At 30.3% G+C, this 22,820-nt stretch overlaps 3 protein-coding genes across 4 annotated transcripts; all 3 read left to right on the forward strand.

Moving 5' to 3' along the window:
• The first annotated feature begins 217 nt into the window (after positions 1-217).
• LOC108807071 (histone-lysine N-methyltransferase ASHR1) lies at positions 218-3,612 on the forward strand. 2 transcript variants are annotated; one of them, XM_056987466.1, is made up of 14 exons: positions 218-380; positions 462-607; positions 677-808; positions 958-1,012; positions 1,114-1,232; positions 1,410-1,498; positions 1,584-1,665; positions 1,743-1,847; positions 1,926-2,016; positions 2,098-2,217; positions 2,339-2,445; positions 2,556-2,625; positions 2,877-2,940; positions 3,272-3,612. In XM_056987466.1, the coding sequence occupies exons 1-14, from the start codon at positions 263-265 to the stop codon at positions 3,438-3,440; spliced, it is 1,467 nt and encodes a 488-aa protein (XP_056843446.1). In that variant the 5' UTR covers positions 218-262; the 3' UTR covers positions 3,441-3,612. The 2 variants fall into 2 exon arrangements, with proteins under 2 accessions (XP_056843446.1, XP_018434814.1); XM_018579312.2 differs by having other exon boundaries at positions 219-380; positions 674-808.
• Positions 3,613-15,734: 12,122 nt separating this feature from the next.
• LOC108808196 (calcium-dependent protein kinase 16) lies at positions 15,735-18,957 on the forward strand. Its single transcript, XM_018580380.2, has 12 exons — positions 15,735-16,290; positions 16,368-16,498; positions 16,823-16,864; positions 16,949-17,060; positions 17,151-17,229; positions 17,316-17,485; positions 17,576-17,702; positions 17,771-17,886; positions 17,971-18,078; positions 18,168-18,230; positions 18,312-18,485; positions 18,569-18,957. Exons 1-12 carry the CDS (start codon positions 15,853-15,855, stop codon positions 18,731-18,733), a joined length of 1,725 nt encoding a protein of 574 aa, XP_018435882.1. The 5' UTR covers positions 15,735-15,852; the 3' UTR covers positions 18,734-18,957.
• A 1,564-nt stretch (positions 18,958-20,521) lies between these two features.
• On the forward strand, positions 20,522-21,728 carry LOC108806297 (cold shock domain-containing protein 3). The gene has a single exon (XM_018578371.2). The coding sequence runs from the start codon at positions 20,640-20,642 to the stop codon at positions 21,528-21,530; it is 891 nt and encodes a 296-aa protein (XP_018433873.1). The 5' UTR covers positions 20,522-20,639; the 3' UTR covers positions 21,531-21,728.
• Positions 21,729-22,820: the final 1,092 nt, after the last annotated feature.

Consider the following 22,820-nt stretch of genomic DNA (forward strand, 5'->3'; position numbering starts at 1 on the left):
TTTTATAGAGTGGATAGAGAGAGATAGGAAGAGAAAAAAAAAAAGAAGGGTATAAGTTTAGTCAGTCGTGAATTTGGGTTACTGAATGCAATTTCCATTTAAAAATTCTCTTCAGAAATTAAACCAAATTAACGTTCCTGGACCGAAAATTTTCATAATCAAACCGGTGATGCTAAACCGACCAGGCTGACCCTAATTGATTTCAAACTGACCGTTGTTTTACTAGAGAACTCACTCACCAGAGAGAGAGAGAGAGAAGGCAATGGAGGAAGCTACACTAATGGCGGATTTGCAGAGCTTTCTACGAGATCGCTGCTTAACCGTGTCCAATCTCCCAGAAAAAGGCCGCTCTCTATTCACCTCCACACACTTTCGTCCAGGTTCATCTCTCTTAGGGTTTCGTACGATAATAATTGTTTGATTCGGCCGCTGAGTTTTTAGGTTTTTTCTTCTTTCTTCAGGAGAAGTGATTCTAAGACAAGAGCCTTATGTTTCTGTTCCGAACAATAACTCGTCTGAATCAAGATGTGATGGATGTTTCAAGAACAATGGCTTGAAGAAATGTTCTGGTTGTCAAGTGGTTTGGTACTGTGGGAGCTCATGCCAGGTATAATGATTGGTGATTGATTCGTTATTGTAACTGGTTTGTTTGTTTAATTTTGATTATGTTCAGAAGTCAGAGTGGAAGTTGCATCGCCATGAATGCAAAGCTCTCTGTAGGCTTGAGAAGGAGAAACGTCTGTTAGTGACTCCTACAATACGTCTGATGGTGAAGCTTTACCTCAAGAGGAACCTACAAAATGAAAAGGTTTATCATTTGATGCATTCACCTTTTAGTTCTTTAATTGACTATGTTGAAATGTTTTGAAGACGATGTCTATTTTATATCGGCTGCCTTAGTGTGATTGTGATGTTGTAAATGTATTCTAAGTTCCTTACTGTGTTTGTCTGATCCAGGTCATACCTACCACGACAACAGACAATTACAGTTTGGTGGAGGCTTTGGTGTCCCGTATCCTCCTCTCTGTTTGGGTTTTAGTTTTGTGGAGCTGATGATCTTCTTTTACCTAGAATTGCTTGTTCTTTTTGTCTTCTTTAACTTTTATTTGGTAGATATGTCTGAGCTTGATGAGAAGCAGTTGATGTTGTACGCGCAGATGGCTAATCTTGTGAACTTGATACTTCAGTTTCCTAGTCTTGATCTTAAAGAGATTGCCGAGAACTTTTCAAAGGTTCGTCTTCAGTCCCTTTTGTCTCTTCTCCGGGTATTATATAGATAGGCTGGTGATGATATGATTTTGCATCTGAAAAGATACACTACTATTGAAGGTCAAAATAGATCGGTCACTTTGTTTTATCTGTTACAATGGGATAATTTCTTGAGCCACTTTCATTTGTACTGAACACAGTTCTCGTGCAATGCTCATAGCATTTGTGATAGCGAATTGAGACCTCAGGGGATAGGACTGTTTCCCTTGGTTTCCATCATTAATCACAGGTAATTTGCTTCATTGAAATCTGTTTTGTTTGTGTTTTTTTTGTTAATCATTTTTTATCTCCTGTCTAACCCTTTTCCTCTGCAGCTGCTCTCCCAATGCGGTATTAGTGTTCGAAGAAAAGATGGCGGTTGTTCGAGCAATGGAGAACATATCAAAGGATTCAGAGGTAGTTTCATCTTGAGTCTTTCGTAAATGCTACTTGCACACTGACATATACCTGTTAGATCCTTTGTCTTTGATCAGGTAACTATCAGTTATATTGAAACCGCTGGAAGCACTCTAACTCGGCAGAAGTCTCTGAAAGAACAATACCTCTTCCACTGTCAGTGCGCCAGATGTAGTAACATTGTAAGCATTTTTACTAATTTTTCCACTTATTAATGATGATTTTTTGACAATTATGTGAAAACATTTGTCATACCTAAGGGAAAACCTCATGATATCGAAGAGAGTGCCATGTTGGAAGGCTATCGGTGTGCCAATGAGAAGTGTAATGGCTTCTTACTCCGTGATCCTGGTATGTAACGACTTCTCTACATAGTTTATGTTTCCAAGAACATTATTGATCCCTCTTATCTCTTTTTTGTTTGGCTTGCAGATGATAAAGGTTTTGTTTGCCAGAAATGCATGCTTCTTAGGAGCAAGGAAGAGGTTAAAAAGTTGGCGGGTGATCTGAAAACAGTTTCAGAGAAGGCTCCTGCATCTCCTTCCGCAGAAAGTATATGTTGCCTGCTTTGCTTCCTCAATGTTTGCATTTATATGTCCGAACAAACTTAACTGATCTTGGTTACATTAACTTGTATTGCAAGTTGTCTGAGAGAATCTTTGACCATTTTCAGATAAACAAGACGCTATTGCGCTGTATAAGACAATGGAGAAACTACAAGAGAAGCTTTACCATTCTTTCTCCATCTCTTTAATGAGAACCCGTGAAAAACTTCTCAAGGTGCGTTTCTTTTGGAAAGAAGGTTTTGGACATTTGAAAGTTGTACATAATTTTAAGAAAACGATACAAATGTGGTGTCTCAAAGCTTACTATTACGCATTCCTTTGCAGATGCTGATGGAAGTAGAAAGCTGGAGAGAAGCTTTGGATTACTGCAAACTTATAGTCCCTGTTTACCAAAGTAAGTAGACTTCTAGTAGTGTAGGATTTATATTTTGAACAGAACTTAGAAGCTCTTTATGAAGGTTGTTCTATGTGGGGTTTTTAAGACTTACTGTAAATTAATTATCTATAACAGAAACAAGTACGTATCTTGACTAGATGTTAGGGAAGCTGGCAAAGAAGTAACATAGTGATATAATAGTTGTAAAGTCAATCAAATGTGTTGGTGGTTATATGTAACTTGTGCTTACTTTGTTCATATAATTGCAGGAGTATATCCAGAAACACATCCTTTGATTGGCCTGCAGTTCTATACCCAGGGAAAATTAGAATGGTACAAAAAACTTCTTTAATTCTTTCTCTCATTTACTGTATTTACAGATTAATATCAGGACATTTTAACGCTAAAATCCATAGGACCAGATAAGCTTTTCCAAACACTATCAAAAAAGCCATTCCTCTACATGTTTCACAGCTGCTTTACTTACTTATAGTGCTTAAGACTTTCTACTGTTTACTAGTATAGGTTATAGCCTAAATGCAACACTTCATATTTACCAAGAGAGCTTGGCTTAGTGGTATAGGAGGAACTTGGTTATAAAGCCATGTAATAACTTTGCGACGGTTACTATGTTGACGAAAAGGCATAATTGTTATATTTGCAGGTTGCTGGGGCAAACCGAAGAGGCGGTGAGTTCACTGATTAAGGCATATGACATTCTGCGGATAAGCCACGGAACAAGTACACCATTCATGAAAGATCTCTCAGAAAAGTTGGATGAAGCTCGTGCAGAGGCTTCTTATAAGTTGCTTGCATTGAAAGATGGCAACTAGCAAGTTCTTGATCTCATTCTTCTCCTCATGAATCACTTTCTTGAATAGAGCTGGAAAACTGGTAAAAGTTTGTATTTGATCAAAACCTATCATAGGAAAAGGGTTAAGAGAATGAAAACATATTTTGCATATTCCCATAACATAGGGAAATGAATTTTATTCCACTTTCACATCAGCATTCTACAACTTATCAGTTAGTAAAATAGAAAAAGATCACAGCATCGTAAATGCAAAATTAAGTTTCAAGACAAAATTCATAGAAAAAGGGGTCTTTCTAGCTGTTTGTGATAAAAGAGCTGGTTATATTGATTACGCTTTCGTTATCATAAAGGTTTACATTAACCAGACCAACCAGAATATACCACTGTTCTAAAACGCGGTCGAGTAGCCGCAAACGCGGCCGCGAAAACGCTACTCGGAGATCCAGTGTTTCGATTTGGGCAAAGTTACGCACTATTAATCCGATTAAACACCGATTAATTTTATAACTTTTATAAAGCTAGGCCTATCTTATTGGGCCATGACTTTGTTCAGATCCGAATAATTTATTAGAAGGGGACATCTTGCTTATTTATAGTGTTGGTGTACGACCATTACTTCCCCATGTACCCGATGTGGGATGTTTTATAAATTACTTGTCTTTCATTTAATAAACTGAGTGGTTTTTTTCTTTTTTTCATGTTTTTTTTTGCTTAACAATTTTGTAATTTAGTGTTGGCCTGTTGGGCTTTCGATGGATTATATGTTAATGTAACAATTTGTATCTTTTTTTGTTTAAAAAGGAAATAGCAAATGACCTTTAAAAAAAAATTAACTGCTTGGAATTTTGCTACTGAAACTTTTTTTATAAGAAATCTGAGTTATTTTTATATTTTGTATTGTTAGACTTGGACTGTTAATAGATATTTTACAAATTTATAATTTTAGTACCAAGGATACTTTAGACATGAATTATATATAATACTAGGTGATTTTCCCGTGCTCATGCACGGATATAAATATTTGTAAAGTGAATATACTACAATAATTGATTGATATTTAGTTTTAGTTTTAAAGTAGTTTGTAATTTATATGTAAAATTTATATCAATAATACTACATTAATTTAGTTTAGACATGATTTTAGATATGTTATCTTCTATCAGTTTAATTGTTTTTATGGTCGATTTAGTTATCATTTGGATATATTGGATTACATATATTTTTATAAATTCAACTACAATATTTTTATTCAAAATATATTTAAATTTTGATTAATTTTCTTATTTGCATTTAAATTGGTTGTTGTCTTAGATATCTAAATATATTTTAGTAAAACTATGTATAACTTAAGATATATTATTCTTAGAATGAAATAAAAAAAAAATAAACTAAAGTGTCTGATTCCTACTTACATAAATTAATATAACAATAATATTCTGAAATCTCATGCATATATATAAATTCTACAAAATAACTAAATTGTGACAGTTGATTAATATTTTATTTTCACTTGTTAATATGTTTTGAGTTATCCTATCATTTATATTTATAAAATAAATAAAATATTATTATAAAGTTATATATTCTTATTGTATTTAAATCTATGATTTTAGATATAAGTTGGATTAATCAAATCACTCATGTTGTGAGTATACTAAGTTAAACATTTTTTTTTCAAATGAAAAACTGAAGTATAATTATTTTTTTATATAACTAAGTCAAATTTTATTTTATTTATCGTTTAATTAAATGTGTATGTATTTTGGTAATATTTATCAAATTATATGTTAATTTTTAAACAAATATTAGAAGATAAAGTGATGAACAATATTAAGTTATAAATATAAGTAATTAATAAATAAAAATATTTTATAAATTTTAAATAATTTTATGCTTTGGATATGTTGAATGGTAAACTGAAATTTATTTAAATTAAAAAAATATTTTAAATAATCTTGTAAATGAAAACTCAGATTTTCTAGGGTATTTTTATTATGGTTATATTAAGTTCCACAAACATAAAACATAAAATTAAAAAGGAAAATAAATGCTAAGATTTTTTTAATTATGATAAAATATAATACCTAACTCGTTTAAAAAATTAGTGTTATTCTATTCTTTGATCAAAAAATATTTTATAATTATTTGATCAAAATGTGTTTATTGTTGAAATTTATTTTGTATTTTATTATCTCTTAAAAATAAGCAGTAAAACTATTTGTGATTACTTTTAAGAAATTATATTATATCAATTTATGTTACTTAATTATTTTATATAATCACTTTGAAAAATATATATTTTGTATTATTCAAAAAAATTTGTCAAAACAAATACAATTTTCTTTTTTTCTAATATCAAGATTATTTATATGTGTGAAATTCATTATTATGAAGTCAAATTATATGAAAATATAGTTTTCCAGCAAAGAAAGAATAGATATAAATAATTTATTTTTTTACTTCAAAAGTAAATTTATGTTTTTTTTAAATGGAATAACTCTATTTTGTGAACTTTCCTTTTTAATGAAATCATATTATATGTACATATATTTTCGTTTCTAAATTCAGTTTTTAAAATTTTTAGACTTTTCCTTTTTGTAATATATTATATTTTGAAAATTTTAAAAATCAAACTAAATTAGATGTAATATTTTTATTGGATATCTCAAAAATTAACTCTCTTAAGAATTAAAATCAAGATTATCTTGTGAACTTTCCTTTTTATGAATTACATTATATATAAAATGTATTTTCGTTTTTTTTAATTTTTAATTTTCTTAGATATATAGGTTATTTTTAAAATAAAAAATAAAAAGAAAACCTAAATAAAAAAGGAAAAATAAAATAAAACAGGCATATAATAATGATAATTAGATATATATTTGATTCATTAAGGGTATCATTGTAATCAACCAACGTGAGAGTTAATGTGAGCGCGACACATAGGAAACTGACTTCTCAAATAATATTATAGAGATGTATTATACATTTAAATAAAATATTATACATGTAAAATTACTAAAGAATTATAGATTTGAATTGTTAATAGATATTTAAATTTTTTTTAATTTCAATACCAAGTATATTTTATATATAAAGAAGTATTATACATAAAAATTTTGTATTATACTTATAATTATGGTATTATACATATAAAAGTATAAAAAAATTCCTCCCCGCGTACTCCCCGAGTTTTCTCCGCTTTTCTAAAAAATCGCTAGGCCTTGGTGTGCCGCACGCGTAGCGCCTAGCGAGTTTCCGAACAAAGGAATATACCAAACTAAGACTTTGATCATTTTGACTTCTCCTGCAACACTGACCTCATCTAGACGACTAGACCATAATTCAGCAATTAGTTCGATGATTCTCATTTTCCCTATAGTTTCACACAAAAATCCTTTAATATATTACATGAGAAGTCATTTTATTGACTTCTGTTGACGTGTCACTCATACATGCAATCTGAGAAAAATTCTTATAATTTCATTGGTCGATGATTTATAATTTTTATTTATTTTAATCAAATCTAAAAAGAGAAATCATAGAATCAATAAATGTTAGTTGTCAAACTATTTATATAGTTTTATGCATAATCATTTATAATATCAAATTGTATCAAATATAGAACTTCTATATAATACTTCATTATTCTATTTTTCAGTAATAGTCTATTCATCTTTTCCACAATACATCTCTTTGACTTGATTTTACAAAGAAATTCCTTCATAACTTTTCATAAAAAGAATAAAATATGTATTCAAAGTATTCTTAGATTTTCATTAAAAAAAACAATATGATTTAGTCTATATGATTTAAATTGAAGATGTTATTAAAATATATTCTATTTTGTACATTAATTTTTGGGAATTTGCACTCGATGACTACAAATATAAACTAATTAGTTATATAGAAATACACTGTACAACTTTTGATAATCACCAAGATGCCTCTACACTACTATCTATATCCGACAAAAGATATGATCTATCTATTATGAGAGTGAATGGAGATAAAGTGCAGGACGTAATTCATTGCGGAATTGGAATAACGCTTTTGTTTTACCAATCAACATTATTTACTTAATACATGCGTTTTTCTAAGAACAAAAAGTTAAAAAAACAAAACACTGTGGCGTATCAAAATTTACGAACAAACTCATTGTCCCGCACCTAATATTATCATGCAGCAGATATGGTGCGGTTTTTAACTTGGGTGCGTTTTTCATTAGTTATTTATTAGTTATCAAATAAATAATAGAATATTTGTATTGCCAACACAAAGATTATACTCTGTACCCATTCCTTTTTTTTGTTTTTATTTTTAGAATATGTGCTGACCATTGTGCCTCTACTGATGAGCGTAATCTTTTTTGGTATTTCTTAGGCAGATCAAATTTCTCTTCTCGTATCGACAGTATATGATTCGCCCAAAACTACATACCTACTGCCACATTACCATTGCGAGGATTATATCCTACCCTAATCATTATGAAACTCCCTGTAGCTTCCATCCTATAAAACGTTTTTTATTTCCTACACAACATCAGAGTATTTTTGACATTTTACCTATGCTGATACCAAGTTGCGGCCCACAAAAAATCTACCCTAGGTATTTCAGTAATATATCGATTCTTTTTGTATTTTGGTCCAATTCACTCTAAATAATATTTATTTAGTTATCTTAGTCATGGTCTAATATTTAAACTAGATGTGTGTTCCATAATTACATGTTACTACTATTTAATGTAAATATTTACCTTTTTAATTATTATTTTCATAATTTAATATTTAAAATAAATAAAACAAATTGATCTTCCTCTATTTAAGTCTGAACACATTATATGGAACTGAAAAATGAACTGTATCAAACCAAAATAACCAAAATCGAACAAAATTTCATAATATCTAGACGGATCTGAACCAAAACCGAACCGATGACGGAATGATTACCTAAGTTAGATGTAGACATTCAGGTTTTCGGGTCAGATTCAGATCGGTTTCTGTCAGGTCCATCGAAAATACATGTAACTTTTGGATATATTTTTGGTTCAGTTATGTTCGTGTATTTATGCTAGAAATGATCTGAAGTATCCGAACTGGATTTGAAAACCCAAAAAATACCTGAAACCCCAAAAAATACCTGAAAACCTAAAAATATTCGAAAACCCGAAAACCTAAAAAACATTTGAATACCACTAAATAGACAATTTCAAATTTTAATTGTATTAATTATATTGATATATCTATTTACATTATTTAAATTGTACTTAATTGTTCAATTCCGCAAACTATAGATTTTCACCAATCAAATACAATTCCGCACCGCTAATTTTATCAAAACCGCACTTGTCCCGCAAAACGCACGAACCGCAGTTGAACTGTCCCGCACTTAAATTCTGCACCGCTTATTTTGCCAAATCTGTGGTCACCATTCGGACCTTATGTATCTACACTACTATCTTCCTCTCTCTCCAGCTTAATGTTTTTAGCTAATCTAAAAAAAATTTGAAATTTTTACTCTTCCTCCGATCGTGACATTTTCCAAAATTTTTCTTTATATATTTTAATAATTCAATTTGATCACATGATATATTTCACCATTACATTTTATTTTATGGAAGATGTATTTAGTGATTATTATGCATTCAATCTGGATTAACTATGTATTATTCGATAATTAAACTTTATATATGTTTTAGTGTATTTTATCTGAATAACTCCCAACGTTTCGGGTTTTATTTGGAGTTAACCATAATTGAAATCTTTGATTAACAAATGATATCACTGGATAATTTACGTATGATCCGGAATAACTATCTAGTATCCGGTTACAAACCATGCTTAAGTATTAATCCATATATTCTTATAACTTAATTTGACTTATGATATATTAAATCGTTGTACCTTAATTTTTAGAAGATGTATTTAGTAACTATTATACATATCGTCGGATTAGCCAATTGAATTTGGTTTAACATTGTCATAGCTTGATAGAATTTGCTATCAAGTAAGGGAATTAACTATAATGTTGTATAAAGTATTATAAAATCAAATTTCAATTCTACCATACCAAAGCATATACGTCATTTTACTCCTGCCACATTCCTGACATGATATATTACCAAATATTTATTTATATCTTGCTACAGGCTATTACGTAGCTTCCTCGTTCGGCGCTTGGGTTATATCGTCAGATCATAACCAATAAATAACCAGTTCTGCAATTACTTTCAAATTATATATAGTTTCCCAATTACCATCCAATATTTGTATATTCACCTAAATGAGCCTTAATTTTTTCACAAAATGACAGAAAATGAAAATTTCATTATCACAAACCTAAGTTATTTTCAACGTGGAAAGTTAAACTCATTTATATTTAAAGCTATGATTTCTAAAAATCTGTTTCAAAAGATGGAACTCAACTTTGTTGATATTCTTATATGGCAGAGAGACAAAAATTAAGTTATGTGAATGAAACATGTCAAAGAAAATTCCAAATAGAAAAACCATGTAACATTTTCTTTTTGTTTGGCGTTAATAAATATAATGTGACGAAAAATTAATCTAATGCTTTGTGATAATGTTAACTTAGTTGTGTCACCACAGGGATTTATTATTAATCAGCATGATGCAGATATTAGCAAAAAGTAAAAAAAAAAGAATGAGACGATAAAATCTAAATAATGATATATTTTTGTCTTCTATAATCTTTATAGGTGTGATCTAATGCTGCATAACTTTAGTCCCCATCTCTTGACTCTCTTTGTTTCTAAATGCAACACTCTCTCGACTCTATAGTTTACAAAAAAAATGGAGGAATATTTACCGACTGTGTTGAAGTGTGCAAAGTGAACACCGTTGCTTTGGAGTGCGACCAAAGCACTATCGCTAAGCGTCTTTTGTTTCTCAGATACAACGGCCGTAATATATATGTCCCTTTGATGTAGCGGATTTCCAAATATCTATCTACATCATTTTTTCAGATTGGAGAAGATTCGTCCTCGAATCTTGTTCGTAATCTTTGAATCCAAAACTTTTCCAAGAAAAACTCTTCGTCGAATCTTCAATAGCACGTTTTGCACGATTTTTGCATGGATATGTTTATAACATGATTCTTCACAGATCCATTTTTGCACAAAGTTTGCACTCAACAGATTATTAAGATACTGCACAAAATCTTCATCAATACAATTTCGCCCTATTTTTTGCATGGATCACTGTCTTTTTAAATTCATTGAGATCACCAGTGATCTACCGAAAACAAGGAACAAAGAGAAAACTCTTAACTTTTATTAATCAATCAAAAACTGATAATTTGAATACAACCTTAAACCAAGATGTTGTATATAACAACATCATAAAACCCTAAAATAATAAAGATAATTATCTAAATAACTAACTAATAAAATAAATAATAAATATTTAGAAATATCCCAAATATTTATCTACATCACCTTTGTAGCCAGCGTCTCTCAGCTTTTTTCTGATTTCAGCTGGTACATCCTCCACATTCTTCATTCTCCTTGGAACAGGGCAATTCTCAGCATCCCAAATAACGATTACTTGATCCGAAGAGAAAAGAGAAACGTCAACGTCAACCACCGTCATATTCCTCTTGTCGCCCTTATTCCCCATCTTCTTCTCTTTTTTACCAGCGGCAGTTGTAGTTGCAGATATTTTGAGGATTTGTTTTTCTTGTCTTATGAAGAAGAAGAAGAAGAAAAGCTTGGAGAATGAAGGTGAATGTGTATTATTTACTTTTATGGTATCGATACTCAAGTCTTTATTTACTTTTATGATTGAGAGACCAACTCTATTAAACTCTGTAATTATCCTCCTATATATATTAAGGCTTCGAATGGGTGACGCAAATCAAACTAAAATGCAGATCAAGCAGAACACACAGAACAAATGCAGATCAAACAAAATTAATAAATTATTGTATTTAAATAAATGCTGAATTTTTAATGAAAATAAATATCTAAACAAAATAAAAACTTGTTATATATAAGTAATAAATACCATGATGAAAAATAACAGTACATATCATCATTTTAATAAATATGGTAAATTTAAGATTATATAAAAATTCATCACAGTTACAAAAATTATAAAGAGTATTCTTTTTTCCTATTATTTGTTTTTTTATTAGAGATTCAAGAATGGTTTGGTTAATTGAAAATTTTAATTTGATTCCAATATGATTATTTTGGGTTAGATAGCAAAGTTGGGAAACGTGGTTCCAAATTTGGTTGGTAATTTCAAATAATATGAATAAAAACGTCTGATAATTCAGTTTTCAAGTTAAATAGTGGGTAGTTTGAGGTTGTTTGGAAACAAATTTGGGTAATTCAAATAATTCTAAATTGTTGGTAATTCAAGTTTTGGGTGATTCGGTTTATAAATAAAAAATTTATGATATAATTGATATTTTAATTATAAAATTTGTAATTGTATTTTAAATTTTGGGTGTCATTTTGTTTCGGTTCGGTTCTATGGATATTGGGTCCATATAATTATCAATGAAGATATTATAGAATATATATATACATATATATATATATATATGTAATATAATATTTTCATTATACATATATATATATATATATATATATATATATATATTTATGCAATTTTGTTTTCCTAAAAATGTTACATAAAATGAATAAGACAAAAATACTATAATCATAAAACTTATAATCCCAATCTTTTTAAAAATACTTTAATTTTGAATTATTTTAATGGATGTAAAAACAACCTAAATATATAAATACTAATTAAACATAACATAAATATCATTTTATATATTTTATAAAATTTATAAAATTTCATTTATAAATTATCGTATAAAAAATAAAAGAAAATGGAACATTAAACCTTATGTTGTAGAGGAATTTTAGTTTGAAAAGAAATGAAGGGAAATAATCAAAGTATTTGTAAAAAACTTTAAGAAAAAAAGATAAGCTATTATTCATTGGGCCTCTCCCTCCCACCCATGCCTTTTTTTTAGCAGATGCAGGACATCAATTTTAAAGAGCAAACGAGATCGGCATGCAGGATAACTTTTATTTTTTCATGTTTTTGGGTTCTGCATTTGTAAACATAAATGGACAAAAAATGCAGTTCTATCTGCATATTGAATGGCCTGCAATTAGACTGCATTTGTTCTGTGCACACATTCATACTCTAAATGAGAAGTCACTTTATTGACCTCTGCTGACGTGTCACTCATACCTGAGAAAAATCCTTATAATTTCATTAGTCGATGATTTATAATTTTTATTTATTTTAATCAAATTTAAAAAAGGAAATCATAGAATTAGTTAATGTTAGTTGTCAAACTATTTACATAGTTTTATGCATAATCATTAATAACTAGGTGATTTTCCCGTGCTCATGCACGGGTATAAATATCTATAAAATAAATATATACTATAATAATTGACTGCTATTTTTAAATTTTAATTAATTTATAATTTATGCATAATTTGTATTAATAATGTTATATTACTTTAATTAGAAATATGATTTTAAATATGTTACATCTAGTTGGTTTTGTTATTCTTACAGTCGATTTAGTTATCATTTGGATATATTATATTGCATCTATTTCTACGAATTAAAGTATAGTATCTTTTATTCTAAATTTAATAAAATTTTGATTAATTTTCTTATTTGCATTTAGGTTGGCTGTTGTCTTAGATATTTAAATATATTTTAGGAAGGTTATGTATAACTTAAGATATATTATGTTTAGAATGAAATAAAAAAATAAACTAAAGTGTTTGAATCAAAATTATGTAAATAAATATAAAGATAATATTTTGAAGTCTCATGCATATATATAAATTTTAAAAAAGACCTAAATTGTTACAGTTAGTTAATATTTTATTTTCATATGTTAATGTGTTTTGAGTCATCCTATAGTTTATATTTATAAAATAAATTGTTATTATTATAAAATTATATTTTTTTATTATAGTTAAATCTATGATTTTAGATATAAGTTGGATTTGTCGAGTCACTCATGTCGGGAGTATATTAAGTTACATATATTCTTTCAAATTCAAGCTGAAGTATAATCATTTTTATTATAATTAAGTCAAGTCAGATTAATTTTAGTTATCGTTTAAATGTACATGTATTTTCATAATATATACCAAATTAATTTTTGTTTTTTTAAATATGTTATAAAAAGATGCTCATGAACACATCAATATTTACAATAACAAAAGTATTTTTATAAATTCTAACTAATTGTATGCCTTTTGATATGGTTATATTAAGTTGCACAAACATAAAAACATAAAATTTAATATCTCTTAAAAATAAGTAGTAAAATTAAACATATATCAGTTTATGTTACTTAATTATTTTATATAATCATCTAAAAGTTGATAGATATGTAAAAATATTCTATATTACTTTGAAAAATATAAAGAAAGTATTTTATTAGTATATATTATGTCATTCAAAAAATATTGTTAAATAGAATATTACTATTTGGTGAACTTTCCTTTTTAATGAAATCATATTATTTATACATATGTTTTTGTTTTAAAATTCGCTTTATAACCTTTATAAATATTTCCTTTTATTATATTTGGAAAATCTTACAAAAGAAATTTAAATAAAAAATAAATAATAGTATTTGAATATAATATTTTTAATTTATTAAGGGTATCAATGTAATCAACCGCCGTGACAGTTAACGTGAGCGCGACACATAGGAAACTGACTTCTCAAATAATATTATAAAGATATCAAATGGTATCAAATATGGAAATTATATATAATACTTCATCATTCCATTTTTCATTAATAGTCTATTTATAAATTATATGAAGTATGTTGTTAAAAAGTTGTTACTAAAACTAATATGCTAGCTTTATTTTTCTATTATAAACAATCATAAAAACTTTATTTTTCTATATAAGTCATAATATACATATATAAAACATATAATTTTGATAAAAATATTATAATAACTATTGATGCATCATATAACAAGTTTATTAATTATTTAAAATATTTTAAAATCATTTGTGATGATTAATATATATATTAAACTTAAAGTCATTTATATTGATTCATTAGTAATGATTTATACCAGATATATAATAGTATATAATTATATAAATATTTGGTAATCATTTTAAGGTTTTAAATCATCAATAATGATTATTATATCATTAATAAGAGCTAACAAATCAATATATAAAAATCTATACAAAATGTTATAAATATTTATAAAACCATTTATAAAGAAGAATTTTTCATTATTTATAGGAGTTTAGAAAATGTTTATGATGGTTAATAGGTTTTAAATCATCAAAGAAGTTTTAAAATATTTGTAAAATTATGTATGGAGTTTACAAAATATTTATAAAATCTTTATAAAATTATACAAAGTTAAGATTTTAAATTATTGATCATTGATAACAAATTATTTTCTTGAGTTATAAAACCATTTATTATGATTTATCAAACTATTTATAAGGATTCTAAATCTTCTGAGAAATAATTCATAAAGTTTAAAATTTGTAAATATTTTATGCATTATTTATAATTGTATAGTTTCCTTTCTAAGAGGTTTTAAATGTTATCAAATCAGAATCAATCGCAAAATATTATTTTTTTAGAAGTTCACCATTTCCAAAAACTTTTTCAAAATCTCAAAAAAAAAATGTTTTGATTTTGTCTAAAAGAAAGTAACCAGAAAATTACATAAATCACAAAAAATCCAAAGAATATTATGAATAAAAGTATATTTCTAAATTTATGAATCTTTTTTTATTCTTAACTTTTTATTAAATCAACAGAATTCACGTATATATTGTTTTGTTTTTTCTTAATAATTTTGTGTGTATTTATACTTTAGTTTCAAGTGTGAGTCTATTTGTCACATTAGTTGATGTTTTGGATTTTAAGAATTTTTATGGACAAAAATTTGATCTGTAAACCAATTAAATTATATATATATATATGCTCTAACAATAATGTTATAAAAATTTAATGAAATATTGATTTGTAAAAGATGTAAAAAAATTAATTAAATACTACATAAATTCTATTTAAAATTTTTGAAGTATTAATAAATTAAATATATTTAAAATTAGTTACAAAAAATTTTCGGTTAAAACTATTAAAATATATTATCGAAGATCGAAAATATAAAATTTTATATTATATCAAAATTTGTGCCGGTAAATTTGCGAACATTGTTAAATGGATACTAATTTTTAATCAAAAAATGGATACTAATTTAATTCTCTTTTTAGACAAACTGATTCCAACAGGATTGACATTCCCTTCTCTCTATCATTACACACGATATGTCTGGCAAAGCTGTTTCAATGGCGACTTCATTTTCTATTCATTAACGCCACACATAACATCCTCATCGCGTAGGATCCAGAAACCGAAACCATGGGTCTCTGTTTCTCCTCCGCCAAAGTCTCCGGCCGCCAACACCGCAGCCCCCGGAGTCCCAACCCACCACATCATCCCCTCACCGTCGCTAAACCCAGACCGCCACAATCCCCATGTTCATTCCTAGCCGTCACGATCCAAAAAGACCACAAGACCCAACCGCGACGAAACGCCGCGACGACGCCGAATAAGAAAACGCCGCCCCATACGCAAACGCGACAGACGCCAACGCACGGGAAGGCGAGAGAGAAGGTGAAGAGACACGGAGAAAAGATCCCGTACGGAAAGCGCGTGGATTTCGGGTACGCTAAAGATTTCGATAACCGTTACACCATCGGGAAGTTGCTCGGACATGGCCAGTTCGGTTATACATATGTTGCTACCGATAAAAGAACCGGAGATCGTGTCGCCGTCAAGAAAATCGATAAAGCCAAGGTAACGTTTATTAGTCGATATTGGATTCTTTCTTGCTTTCCTTGAGCTTAACGCTAGGGTTTTGATTTGGAGGGCAGATGACACTGCCGATAGCTGTGGAAGATGTTAGGAGAGAGGTGAAGATACTTCAAGCTTTAACTGGTCATGAAAACGTTGTTCGGTTCTACAATGCCTTCGAGGACAAGAACTCTGTTTATATAGCCATGGAGTAAGTAAAAAAGCCTTTTATAGAACGTGTTTCTTTCTTGCGCCACAAGAAATAAGAAAGGATAAATCATTAAGTTTTTTTGTGTTACAATTTAGAACCATAATTTAGAACCAATTGAAGATAAGTGGATTGACTCAAATCTTTTTCTTTAAACTTTCAATGTGGTATCTCAAAATGTTTTTTCTGAGATGATGACTTTTATCGATCTCTAACCGAAACCTACTTTAGAAATAATAGTAAACTTTTTGGCCACTCTACTTGGGTCAACAAACGAGACTTCCTCTGTTGCTAATTAGTTTACTCATTGTGTATATTGTTATTTAGGTTATGTGAAGGTGGTGAATTGCTGGATCGGATATTAGCCAAGTAAGGCCTTTCTCTGACTGTTACATTTTAGTTTGTTGATGAACGGTCGAGTCTTAAATACTTTTTGTTGCTATTATTTATCAGGAAAGATAGTCATTATACCGAAAGAGACGCCGCCGTGGTAGTGAGACAGATGCTAAAAGTTGCAGCTGAATGTCATTTACGTGGTTTGGTTCATAGAGATATGAAACCAGAGGTTAGTATATTCATTTCTTCATCATCGCGTTTTTAAATGTGTAGTTTGGTTTTTTTTTATTCACTACTTTTTTATTTTAAAACAAATCAGAATTTTCTTTTCAAATCAACTGAAGAAGACTCGGCTCTAAAAGCTACAGATTTCGGTTTATCAGACTTCATAAAACCAGGTGATTCCAAACTTTGTCTTCATATATTCTTCTTTGACGACCTAACCTTTATATTAGCAATAATCTTGATACGTACAATGTTATAGGCAAGAAGTTTCATGATATAGTAGGGAGCGCGTATTACGTAGCACCTGAAGTATTGAAACGAAGGTCAGGACCCGAATCAGATGTGTGGAGTATCGGTGTTATCAGTTACATTCTTCTCTGCGGGAGACGACCTTTCTGGGATAAGACTGAAGATGGTATCTTCAAAGAGGTTTGTGTAGTATTCCTCAACGAGAAAAAATGATAAATATTCCCTTTTTTTTTTCTTAATCTTGAACAGAAGATTTTTTGGTATGTTTAGGTATTGAAGAACAAACCTGACTTCAGAAGAAAACCGTGGCCAACCATTAGCAACAGCGCCAAAGATTTCGTTAAGAAGTTGTTAGTAAAAGACCCAAGAGCTAGATTAACAGCTGCACAGGCATTATGTAAGCATATTTTCCTTTATTTTTTTGTTATGATTCTTCTGATCTTCTCATGAGAATTGTGGTTTCAGCGCATCCATGGGTTAGAGAAGGAGGGGATGCAACTGAGATTCCCATAGACATATCTGTTCTCAGCAATATGCGTCAGTTTGTGAAATTTAGCCGCCTCAAGCAATTCGCCTTAAGGGTATTAATTAACAAGTGACATTGTATTTATTTGATGTTTGACGTGTGTTTTTTATATGACATGAGTTGTTTTCTTTGGTTCTAGGCTCTTGCAACGACGCTTGATGAAGAGGAGTTGGCTGATCTTAGAGACCAGTTTGGTGCGATGGATGCCGATAAGAATGGAGCCATTAGCCTTGACGAGATGCGGCAGGTAAAAATGAACACAAAGCTATATAAAATCCTCATGCAGTTCCATCATATACTATACTTGACAATGACAATAATTCATGTTTCTTTTAGGCCCTTGCGAAAGATCATCCTTGGAAGCTTAAAGATGCACGCGTCGCTGAGATTCTTCAAGCGGTATGTATGAAAATTTAAGTTAGATGATGATGATGAGGTTCTAAAGTTAAGCTAGAAGTTGTTTTTGATACTTGCATGCAGATTGATAGCAACACAGATGGATTTGTGGATTTCGAGGAGTTTGTTGCTGCTGCGTTACACGTAAATCAACTAGAGGAGCATGATTCTGAGAAATGGCAACAGAGATCAAGAGCAGCATTTGAGAAGTTCGATATAGACGGAGATGGATTTATAACAGCCGAAGAACTCCGAATGGTTACATTTCACTTACTTTTATGCTTCTTATATGAGTAATTTAGCATCACATTGTTTAAAGGGTTTTATTATTTGATTTGCAGCATACTGGCTTGAAAGGGTCCATTGAGCCACTACTTGAAGAAGCAGACATTGACCATGATGGTAAAATCAGCCTCAATGAGTTTCGTAGACTTTTGAAAACTGCGAGTATCAAATCAAGAAATGTTAGAAACCCTCCTGGTTATCTTGTTTCTCGAAAAGCCTGAAAGAAGTTTACAGTATCGGAGAGAATATACAAAATCAAGATCAAGAAAGTTCTTGAATCTTTTTATCTCTCTTGTGTAGAAAAAGATGAGGACCGCATGTTTTAATGTGTTGTTGTCACATATGAAATTTTATAACCACTGATAAAAAATGGATAATCATATAACCAATGAGAGCAATAATGTAAAGGTGAATTTATTTGTGTGAATAGGCACCGTATGATCTATAAGAGTGTGAAAATACAAGCTTGTGTATCAGTTTACCAGGTATTTTACATGTATTTTTTAAGATTTAAATAGATATATTATTAATTTTATATTTATTTTAAAAATATTATGATGTAAAATATTTTTGGATAATATAATATAAAATCATGAATACCAAACTAATGTATTTTTTTAATTTATGAATAATTATATATTAACAAATGTAACATAATTATTTACTAAGAATAATAAAGACTTTCAACGTTCTAAATTTAAAAGTGAGAAAGAAAAATTATTTCGCAGTAAAAAGTTAAATAATTTTGAATCTTTTACCAATTCTTCAGAAATTATCACAATGAGTGATTTTTATTGTTCTAAAAAATTTATCGTAAAAAGGTCAATGATACATTCTATCTTATGTGATATATATATTAAAATAGAGTCGCTTTATTATTACTAAACCAAATATAACAGAAATATATATGTAATACTTAATTTATAGTGTATAAGTTTGGCTATGATATTGTCTTTATAACCTTTTAACTATTTTCAAGATAATGATAATTTATTAATTAAATCACTAAAGTTATTTATTACTATTAATAATCAAGCATAAAATATGACTAAACTTATAACTATGGAGAACATGACAAAAATCAAATTCACTTCTCAAATAATTTTTTTTTGCTAAATTATAAATATCATATAATGAAAGAAGTACAAAAAAAGATCATAAGTTTGGACCATCTTGGCAAAAAAGAAATAAAAAACAAGATGGGCCACCATTAACATCTACAAGAAACTATCATCTTAACCATAAAGACATCAAGGATCGGAATTTCTTCCTTCCCCTTCTGGCCGAGATATCGCATCACCCATGTCGTTTAAAGTTGAAGTTGAAGTATAAATATCTGATATCGTATCACTTCTCAAATAGTAGTATAAATATCGCATCACCCATGTCGTTTAAAGTTGAAGTATATATCTATATTAATAAAAGAGAAATACCAATAAAATATATCTCTTATTTTTACAACTTATTCAGACTAAAATGTCACCGAAACTATAAATAATCATTTCTTTTAGTTATCACCGGTTTTGGTTTGATACATTATGGTCGATCTGGTCAGTGTAAATCTTTATGATATAGTAGGCTAATCAATAGAACCGGTTCATTAACCAAATGGTGATAGTCTAGTGACGGTCTCGTGAGATTTAGTATATATCCATATCAGTCATGAATTTGATTTTCTCTTGAAATTAAATTATCACTATTTATCCCATCTGAATTTACATGTTGGAGCGTAACAATGATTGGTCTATCCCCTGCTATTAATCAAAAGGTATTTCAAGCTTGAAACAGGCAGTGTGGTACATTTTGGATTACTCAACTATGTAGTACTAAGTGTGTTTTTTTCGAGGCAAACCGTTGATAGGATATTTTAGAAAAAAAAAAGTAAAAAAAAAAGAACCTGTTCATTATCACAAACAGTTTGCTTGAAAATAGACAATCACAGCACAGGCCCATTATATAAGTTAAACAAGATCAGGCCTGATATTAATGCCACGTTGTAACAACCACCGATAGGGAAGGAAGCTGACGTGGCCAATTGACGGTCAAATCGAAATCTAGCAATTGGATTTAGGGATCACTTTCCTCTCCGCACGAACGGTTACGAGTTTTCTCCTTCTCTGTGATCTGATGGCGCAAGACGATCAATCGACGGGGAGATCTACCGGAACAGTTAACTGGTTCAGCGATGCCAAAGGCTACGGTTTCATCGCTCCCGATGGTGGCGGAGAAGAGCTTTTCGTTCATCAGTCTTCGATCGTCTCCGATGGTTTCCGAACCTTGACTGTTGATGAGCCGGTTGAGTACGCGATCGCGATCGGAAACGACGGAAAGACCAAAGCCGTCGATGTCACTGCACCTGGCGGCGGATCTCTCAACAAGAAGGAGATGAGCTCCCGCGGAAACGGCGGTAGTTGTTTCAGTTGCGGCGAGGTTGGCCATATGGCGAAGGATTGCGCCGGTGGAAAAAGATTCGGAGGCGGAGGGCGCAGATCCGGTGGTGAAGGATCTTGCTACGTGTGCGGTAATGTAGGACACTTCGCTAGAGATTGTAGGCAGAACGCCGGTGGAAACAGTGGCGGCGGCGGAGGCGGAGTCGAGTGTTACAGTTGCGGAGAGGTTGGTCATATGGCCAAGGATTGTCGCGGTGGTTCCGGTGGGAACAGATACGGTGGCGGTGGATCTGGCGGTGGGGAATGCTACACATGTGGTGGTGTGGGGCATTTCGCCAGGGATTGCAGGCAAAACACTGGTGGAAACGTCGGAGGTGGCGGCGGGGGTGGAAACACTTGCTATACCTGTGGCGGAGTTGGACACATGGCGAGAGTTTGCACAAGCAAGAGACCGTTTGGTACTAGTGGTGGTGGTGGTGGTGCTTGCTACGAGTGTGGAGGCATTGGTCATTTGGCTCGTGACTGTGATTGTAGAGGAAGCGGAAGAGGAGGTGGCGGAGGTAGCGGCACGTGTTTCAGATGCGGCGAGGAAGGTCACTTTGCAAGGGACTGCTCTTCGCTTGCTTAACAAAGAAAAAGAAGAGTAATGTTCATAATCTTTCTTTGTTTTCTATTGGTTTTCTGATGTTTACTATTCAAATGGTGACTACAATGTGATAGCTAGGGTTTGCTTCGGTTGATGTTTTGGAATGTTTCTTGGGAGTTTATGATCACTCTATATTACTTTCTCGTATATGACAGGTTCTTTAATACCCTATTGACTGTTTTTGTTGATGCCAATAACCCATAAGTGTGTGAACTTGAATGATAGTGTGATTGCATAAGTTGAAGTTTCTTTGTCGTTCTTTACAATTGGTGTCATGTAATGTGATAGTCACACTCCCGTATGCAAAGATTGAAACGTGCTATTAACTTGTTATTCATATCCACCATCTCACTAAACATCAGTCCCGATGCTTTCTCGATTCCTTTTTGTTTCGTTTGATTGCTTGTTCTTGGGAAGTTCCTTTGCTTCGAAAAGGTTGCCATATTCCTATTGACTTGATGTTTCCATATTTTTCGATGAAATGAATATTAGTAAAAGAGATTACAGATTACATTAAGCAACTATCTAGAATAAGTACTGTATCAGCTGTATAAGCTTTCATTGTTTCTTCTGGGCTTTGAATCCATGTCCTTAACCTCAGACTAACGTTAGAAAATATGGCGGTTTATCGAAAAGGAAAAGAGCTTTCTAACGAGTTGATAATTACTCAGGCGAGTGAACTCAACCATGCAATTTGTGTAAAACCGAATACCGTACGTTATACAAAACACTCAGGTTGCAAATTGCAATGCAAGGCACTTGTAACTTATAAAGAACCAACCGAGTTGATATCTTTTTAACGTAGCTTTAGTTTTAAACTTTTAATTAGGCCTGGTCAAAAAAGAATAAAACGGAAACAAAATCGAACCGAAATACCTAATCTACCCAACTGAAATCAAACCTAAACCTTCAAATATCCAAATGATTATTATATTTCTACATAAATGATTATTATATTTCTACATTCGAAATAACCGAAAAAACGGATAGTCAAATATATTATATTATTAGTTATATATACATATAACATTACTAATATAAATTTACAATTTAAAATCTGTTAAAATATATATGAAAATATTAAAAAACCAAAATTATTATAAAATATCCAAACTATCCAAAAATATCCAAAATAAGCGAGTAATTTTGTCTTAAACATTCTAAATAATCTTAAATATCAAAATTTTTAATCATAAATCATCTTAATTATTTGATATTTTATTTTAAGAATAGATATGTATATATTTAAACTATAATCATAGATATTTTTAT

Source organism: Raphanus sativus, chromosome 6, assembly GCF_000801105.2.
Source record: "Raphanus sativus cultivar WK10039 chromosome 6, ASM80110v3, whole genome shotgun sequence".
Lineage (NCBI taxonomy): Eukaryota > Viridiplantae > Streptophyta > Magnoliopsida > Brassicales > Brassicaceae > Raphanus > Raphanus sativus.

Bases quoted from the DNA above. Each gene is read 5' to 3' on its own strand.
- LOC108807071 (XM_018579312.2), top strand. From the start codon at position 263: ATGGAGGAAGCTACACTAATGGCGGATTTGCAGAGCTTTCTACGAGAT. The intron at 1,848-1,925 runs GTAAGCATTTTT...GTCATACCTAAG, and splicing joins GCGCCAGATGTAGTAACATT to GGAAAACCTCATGATATCGA. The intron at 2,446-2,555 runs GTGCGTTTCTTT...ATTCCTTTGCAG, and splicing joins CCCGTGAAAAACTTCTCAAG to ATGCTGATGGAAGTAGAAAG.
- LOC108808196 (XM_018580380.2), top strand. From the start codon at position 15,853: ATGGGTCTCTGTTTCTCCTCCGCCAAAGTCTCCGGCCGCCAACACCGC. The intron at 17,486-17,575 runs GTTTGTGTAGTA...TGGTATGTTTAG, and splicing joins AAGATGGTATCTTCAAAGAG to GTATTGAAGAACAAACCTGA. The intron at 17,703-17,770 runs GTAAGCATATTT...TTGTGGTTTCAG, and splicing joins AACAGCTGCACAGGCATTAT to CGCATCCATGGGTTAGAGAA.
- LOC108806297 (XM_018578371.2), top strand. From the start codon at position 20,640: ATGGCGCAAGACGATCAATCGACGGGGAGATCTACCGGAACAGTTAAC.